Source organism: Lynx rufus, unplaced genomic scaffold, assembly GCF_022079265.1.
Source record: "Lynx rufus isolate CCGP_SWC_20201006 ecotype Redwood Valley unplaced genomic scaffold, mLynRuf1.p SCAF_2, whole genome shotgun sequence".
Lineage (NCBI taxonomy): Eukaryota > Metazoa > Chordata > Mammalia > Carnivora > Felidae > Lynx > Lynx rufus.
In genome coordinates, this window is record NW_025814834.1 from 202335093 (window position 1) to 202341934 (window position 6842).

Below are 6842 nucleotides of genomic sequence, written 5' to 3' on the forward strand. Positions count from 1 at the left end.
CTCGGTGTCACGCACAGTCTCACACGTGCACGCCCAGCCCCGAGCTTCCTCGTCACATCCTTAATCAGGGGAGACATCCTGGAGAGGGTCAGCTCTGAGCCAGATCAAGGGGGAAAGCAGTCTGCAAATCAGTCCCCAGGGCCAGGTTGCCAACAGAAACTAAGCAGAAGGTGTTATGTGACAGACACACCAAAGGAAAGGCGGCAAGGACACCTGCAAAGTGAACCTCAAAACCACATGCCTCTGTCTCACGTTATTGAAATTTATTCTTCCTGAATGTATAAATCAGGGGATTGATTCAATATACATTCATTTTGCCGAATTCTACAAGTTCTTGGTCGTAAGTATGCTCCCCCCCCTTCCTTTTATTATCAGGATACTTGAATAAATATGCTCCCATTTTTCATTTAAAACTTTGCTTAGGATTTTTATGTTAACACCGCCTCTTCCTGAGAAAGAGGTGCCCCCCGCCCAAGCCAGCAACTTATCTATCATCTTTCTGTGAGGCCACAGGCACACCCCTAGTCGGAGAGGGCAAGGACAGCGGGTGAGGGAACAAGGGATTTCTCAGAACGTTTCCCATCACACAGGCCTCCCAGCTTTGTCAGACTGAGAAGCGATGGCATCGACCAAAACGGGGACCCCAGCTGCACTGCGACTTAGGAACGGTGACTATTTCTTAAAAGAAATCCTTCTCATTTTCACAGTGGAAACGTTTGCTCCTTTCTTAAGTAATCTGATTGCACCTCAGAGGACCTGTTGTAACGTTTCCAATCATACGGTGTCGGCCAAAGTCAAATGCAGATTATATAAGGAAACTCAAGAGAACAGGCACCTTCCCCAGAATTGAGCACCTTGCCACTGTTAAGTGCAAGGCTCCTGTAAAGTAAGGACGGTGCCAAGGTCGTGTGGGATCAATTCGGTTGTGTGAGGTTGTGAGACGTCTTCCTGAAGGAAGTGCCCAGGGAAGGAGCAGAATCCGGGAGTCCAGATGCAGACAGTAGAGGCTCTGAGGAACTGGGAGGAGCTGGAAAGAATAATGTCAAGAGCTTTAATTACCTCCTTCCCAAAGCCACCCAGCCCCACCCGAACCCTTCAACATTTGCCTCGAGAGGGGCCATTGTGGAGAGAAGGTACAGGACATTATTCCGGGACAGGGCTCCACTGGCTCCTGCCCAGGAAGAGATGGGGGCTCCTGGGGTAAGGAGAGGTTCCCTTGGGCCTTTGTCCTTGGCTGGGATCCCCACTGGTCTGAGCAGCTGGAATGGAATGTTCCTGGGAAGAAAAGCCTTCCCTGCCTCCACCTCTCCCCTTATGGAGTTCCCTAGGACCAACAGTGGGGGGAGAAGGGGGATCGTTCCAGAGATTCCTGATATGGCGATGCTCTGGAGAAGCAAAGGCCCACACTGCCTGGGGGCTCTGTCCTAGCAGCCTCTCCTGGGCTAGGTAGATTGGCCCACTCAAACATTTACAAATCTCCACTTTGTGCTTAGTGTGACCTCTCATTTAATAGTCTGGGGTTATCTCCTCCCCAGCTCCCCAGTAACACAGACGCGCACAAGAAACCAGCTGGGAGAAGGGGAGTCATTTGCCCAAGGTCTTCCGGCGGAAAAGTTACAGGCAAGCACTGAATCCCACATCTGTCTTGTTCCAAGCTTGGGGCACTTTCTGCCCCACCATGGAGACTGTTGTCCTCTACCTCTGCCATCCCAGGCCCTTTGCTCTCCTTGGCACCAAACATCCCAGGTGTGCAGGGAGAGGAGGTAGCCCTCCAAGGCAAGCCCAGGCCCTGAGCATCGCTGGCCTGCCCTTGCCTGAAGCCAGGTATGCTGACTCAGCCTGACTCACCCCCGGAGCCCAGACAACCAGGGTGGGGAGCCAGCTTCTAGGGGTGTGCCCCAGAACTTGCTGGAGATGATTGGGGAGGGGGGGGTGCACCTTCTGCCACATTGCCAGCATCTCATCACACCCCTCCCAGATCCAAGGACCAGAGGCCAATGTACCCAGACTTAAAGGGTAAGAGCCCAGATCCCCCACCGTCAAATGGAGCCCTCATTAGCCTGGTAAATGAAAAGCCGGGTAGCCTAGTGTTTAAAGGACCCCTCGTTTGCAGGTTCTAGTCCTTGGGTAAGTCATCTGCCCTACCTCGTCCTCAGTTTCCTCAACCACGGAAATGGTTGTGCTTTTCCCAGCTACTCCCCTTTGCGGAGTGGTTGGGAGGACTGAAATGGATAGAAGGTAAAGTGCCTAGCACGGAGGAGGTCGTTAAAATATTCAGGAACCAAGGATTCTCTTCCCCTATCACTCCTGGCCAGGGTTCGTCAGGTACTGATGGGGGAAGAAATAGTCTGGGGATCTCCCAGCTTTCCCAAATGCCTCCTCCCCCAGGCTGTAAAGCAGGGAGCCTCTCTTTTATCTCTGAGAAGACTGGGCGGCTGAATTTTCTCTGGGGACCTGGCAGGTGAGGGGAACTGCAGGCTTGGAGGCACCTCGGCTGTGACCTGTTGTTTATGCCGAATCTCTAGGAAGCCACCCTGGTCCCCAGACGGCCCCAGGGTGTACCAAATCTGTGAGGAGCGAAATGACTCCAGCCTTTCACTCAGACGGTGACCACCAACAGGGGCAACCTCTTTTTCCAGGACAGTCTCTCTTGATGAACCTTCCCATGAGGTCCGGGGCTGGGCCCAACCAGAGGCCCAACCGTACGCCCCTTCTCTAAATGACCGCCACGACCCGCTCGGTCTGCCAGACCCTTAAAACTCAAGGCCAAAGAAGGCCCCCTTGCACCCTGCAAGGCCGAAAAGGGGCTAGTCGGGGGCGGCGACCGTGGGGGATAGAGCCTGCTTCGGGCCACGCCCCCACGCCCCGGGAAGCAGCCCCACACTGCCCTCTGGTGGCGCCTCCCAGAAACGCCCTCACTTGGCTAGGGATCCCTAGAGAGGGAAGGGGGCTTATCCAGGGAAAGGGCAAATTCTGAATTCGAAACTTGAACTCATCTCCCAGCCCAAACACTGGCCCAAAGAAAGATTCCTGTTCTCGTTTCCCTTTGCTGAGATTCCAGATTCACGGCTAGCCATCGATGTTCTCAATGCACGAGTCTCTCAAGATCCTCAGGGCTGGAGCCATCAACAAAAGTGTTCAAAAAGTTGGGGCAGAGCGGGGTCAGTCATCTGACCAGGAGCTATAGTTATTTGTGAAGGTATAAATATAGCCCTCCAACAACACAAATTGCCCAGCCCCAGAGGGTTCCCTGGGATGGTGACTGCCAGGGAAGGCTGCCTAGACAAGGGCTGGGAAACACAAGCCCTTAAAAGCAGAGACCCTCTGATTCACTGCTCCTTCTTGAGCTCCTGGACTGAGTAGATATTAATGTTTGTTGACTGAGGAGAAAATGGAGGCTCCTAGAGGGGGTTGGGTGGGCCAGACAGGGGTGGGAAAGTGATTTTTATTGGTTGGCTGAGGAACCCTGGGTGGAGTCCTGAACCAAGAGCTGGGGTTCAAGTCACTGAGTACTGTGTGCCCAGGGCCAAGGCCTTTGGTGAGCAGTGGGACATCTGGAAGCGGGGAGGGGGGAGGGGACCAGAGCTGCCAGTGACACTAGGACCAATCTCTATCTCCCCCACACACACATCACTTTCTCCAGCAAGAACCATCTCTAATGCCTCACCCCCCACCGCCTCCAAATCAGACAAAGCTGATTACCAATAAATCCCAGAGACGGCAACGCTGTGATGGCACAGAGCACTTTACACAATTAGCTAAAAGCTTCTCTGGACCAAGTGCCCCTTTCCTGTGCAACCCAGAAAACAAACAGTCCTGGCTGTAGCCCAGTGCTGCAGCCTGAGCTCCTGTGTCACCTCCAGGAAGTCCTTGTTTTCTCTGGGCCTCTAGACCCTGAATGAACTGAATAACTTCAGAAGGTTCTCCCTCTCTCTGGGGAAGCCAGAGGACACCAGGGCCCCTCACTGCTCTCCTGGTCCCCAAGCTCACTCGGACTCCCTGAGACCTCCTCCTGGACTTCCCTCCCCTAGTCAAGAATGGGTTTGGGAAAAGCCTGGCTGTCAGAAACCAGCCCCAACGTTTAGTACCTGAGGAGAGGGAGAGGAAGGGCTGAGAGTCAGGTGAGGGCCCCTGGGGCTCTGCCTTTCAGAGAGCGGTTTACCTGACACTCAAAACTCTAGGATTAAGCCAGACTCCAGTGACTCTGACATTCTCATCCTACCCTTTCTTCCCTATTCCCAAGCCCTGACATGAGGAAGGACAGCTATGTTCAGAGAGGGACTAAGCAAACCAGTCCAAAGAGGAGGCAGAGTTGTTCTAGGTCACATAATAGATAGGCTGGACACCAGCTCTCTAGACCCTGCCCCCGGGCAGGGAGGAGACACTATAGAAAGGACACACAGGCTTGGGACCTAGTTCTGTCCAGTGCTGGGACGTGACCTTGCTGTAAAATGAGGGCTTTAAATTGGCTCCTAGATCCACCAGCAAAAGCAGTGCTTGTTTCTAGGTGTGATTTAAAAGGATAAAACCTTCCTCTGACTGATGGGGGAAGAATGACCTCTGCCCTGTGTTAACCTCACTACAGCCCTTCTCAGAGGTGAAGATAACCACTTCACAGACCAACAAGGGAGGCTGCAGTCCAATCAGTCCAAGCAGCAAAACGGCAGCCAGGCCATTCACAGCGGAGGGGGGGGGGCAGGGGGGAGCAGGGTGCTGATAGGCATGTGGACAGGAAGAATAGTAGCCAATCTCATTTCAGGTCTGGCCCTTTAAGGCCCCCCCCCTTCTAGAAGTAGATGACATACCTACCCCCTTGGGGCCTGTTAAAGGATGTCACCTGGCTCCATGACTGGCAGAACCGTCTTAGAGACAGGTTGGGGGTGGGGGGACGGTGGAGGAACCTTAGGAGAGCAGGTAAGGCCTTAAGCAGTTACCAAATACCCCACCCAGGTTATCGAAGTCAAGATGTACTTGACTTGGCAAAATTGCTTGAGAGCATGAGAAAAGATCTGTCTCCTAGAAGTGGAAGGGCCTAAGTGTGATGGGAACAAATCCTCAATCTCTCTGGGATTCTGTCCCCCCAAATGGGAAACGGACTTAGGAGAGAACTTAGTGGTACATTGCTGGCCCAGCCCCCACCGCATCCTGGGACCTCATTATTCTGTCCTCCCCGAAGGTCTAGAGCTGGGCGGCGCCAGAAATCAGCAGTCTCAAGGGCAAGACTCTTCTTACAGCCACAAAGGACCCAGGAAAGGCAACGCGGGTGTAGGGAGGGAGGGGTGGATGGCCTGCGTCAGCGCAGCAGGCTCCCAGTGGTGAAAGTTTGCCGGCAAACCCCTCCTGGAATCTGAGCATCTTCAGTTTTTCCAACTCTATAATGGGGACTTGGTGCTACCACCTTACTCCCCAGAACCCAGGAGGTCTGGGAGAGGCAGTAACAAAATGGACAGCTTTATTAGGGACCCAGCGGAGGTCCAGAAGCCCCACGGAAGGGAAATCGGGGCCCTGCACCACCCCGCCCCGCCCCCTCAGATGCGCCAGCCGCTAAGACCGCACCTCAGCCTCCTTTACTGGGCCCCTGGCCCCCCGACTGTCTCTTCCTGGGGTCCGTCAGTCTGTCCATCCGCTCGGTGACGCCGTCCATCCAGCCGACGTCCCGATCCGTCGGTCGACACCTCGGCGATGGCCTGTCGGGGGTGGCCAGGGGTCCCCGCGCTGAGGTCAGCGCTGGGGGGAGGCGGGGCCGCGGGGCGGACTTCGGCGGAAGGGCGAGTCGGGCTCGGGGCCGTGGCCCCGCCGCAGGCGCCCGGCGCCCCAGGGCACGCAGCCACCCAGGCCCAGCGCCGAGGCCAGCAGCGCGGGCGGGCGGCCGCGGCGGCCGCGGCGCGGGCCCTTCTTGAGGCGCGACCCGTGCGCCGCCAGGTAGAGCTCGGCCTGCGCCACGCCGCCGCCCAGGCGGCCCAGGCTCTCGGCGCGGTGCGCTAGGCGCAGCTCGGCCGCCAGGAAGACGCGGTGCAGCTGCAGCACACGGCTCTCCAGCTCCGACACCAGGCGCCGGCGGCCCTCCACCTCCAGCAGTCGCCGCCGCGCTTCGGCCAGCTCCAGCGCGCGGCCCCCCGCTCCCGCCGCCGCCGCCGCCGCCGCCGCCGCCGCCGCCGCCGCGCCCCCTGCCGGCCCCGTGCCCCCCGCACCCACGTTAGCGCCCTGGCGCCAGCGCTGTAGCTCCTGCCCCTCCGCCGAGCCCGCCCACGCCCGGGCCGCTTCGGGCGGTGAAGAGACCTGAGCCGGGGTCGGAGTCAAGGTCGGAGTTGGGGGCGGGGGCTGAGGGGACGACAGGAGCTCCCGGGGCGGCGGCGGCGGGGACCCCGGTTCCGCCGTCCCTTCCTGGGCCCCCGGGCCGCAGGCGCTGATGCGGCAGCCCGGCATCCCCCGCCCCCCGGCGGTCTGCGGCCGTCGATCCGCTGGTCTGGCCAGCTGCCCCCGCGAGGGGGAGGACGGACGCCGCGCACGCGAGAGAGATGCGGCGGCAGCTCCCACGCCAGGCGCCCGTGCATCTTATAGCACACGGGGCGGAGCGATGGACAGCACAGCCAATCAGAGACTAGCATGCCTGAACCCGCCTCCCCGGCCCCGCCGGCTCGGGACTTTGCCCAAACCCCTCGGGGCCCTGGCCCTCGGCCGGCTCTGCCCTGCTGGGGCGTCCGGTGCCCATCCACTTCCCCCCAAATTTGGGGTGTAAAGAGGACCTCATCTTCTCTGGTCTGGTCCCTAAGTCATAAACTCTGATAGTTGGTGCTTAGAAATCATGGACTCCAGTCCCCGGCGCGTGATGGTGGGGAGGG

The 6842-nt window shown here is 57.9% G+C and overlaps 1 protein-coding gene across 1 annotated transcript; it reads right to left on the bottom strand.

The window, feature by feature from the left end:
• Nucleotides 1–5721: 5721 nt before the first annotated feature.
• TRNP1 (TMF1 regulated nuclear protein 1) lies at nt 5722–6426 on the bottom strand. The gene has a single exon (XM_047083683.1). It carries the CDS (start codon nt 6424–6426, stop codon nt 5722–5724), a length of 705 nt encoding a protein of 234 aa, XP_046939639.1.
• Nucleotides 6427–6842: the final 416 nt, after the last annotated feature.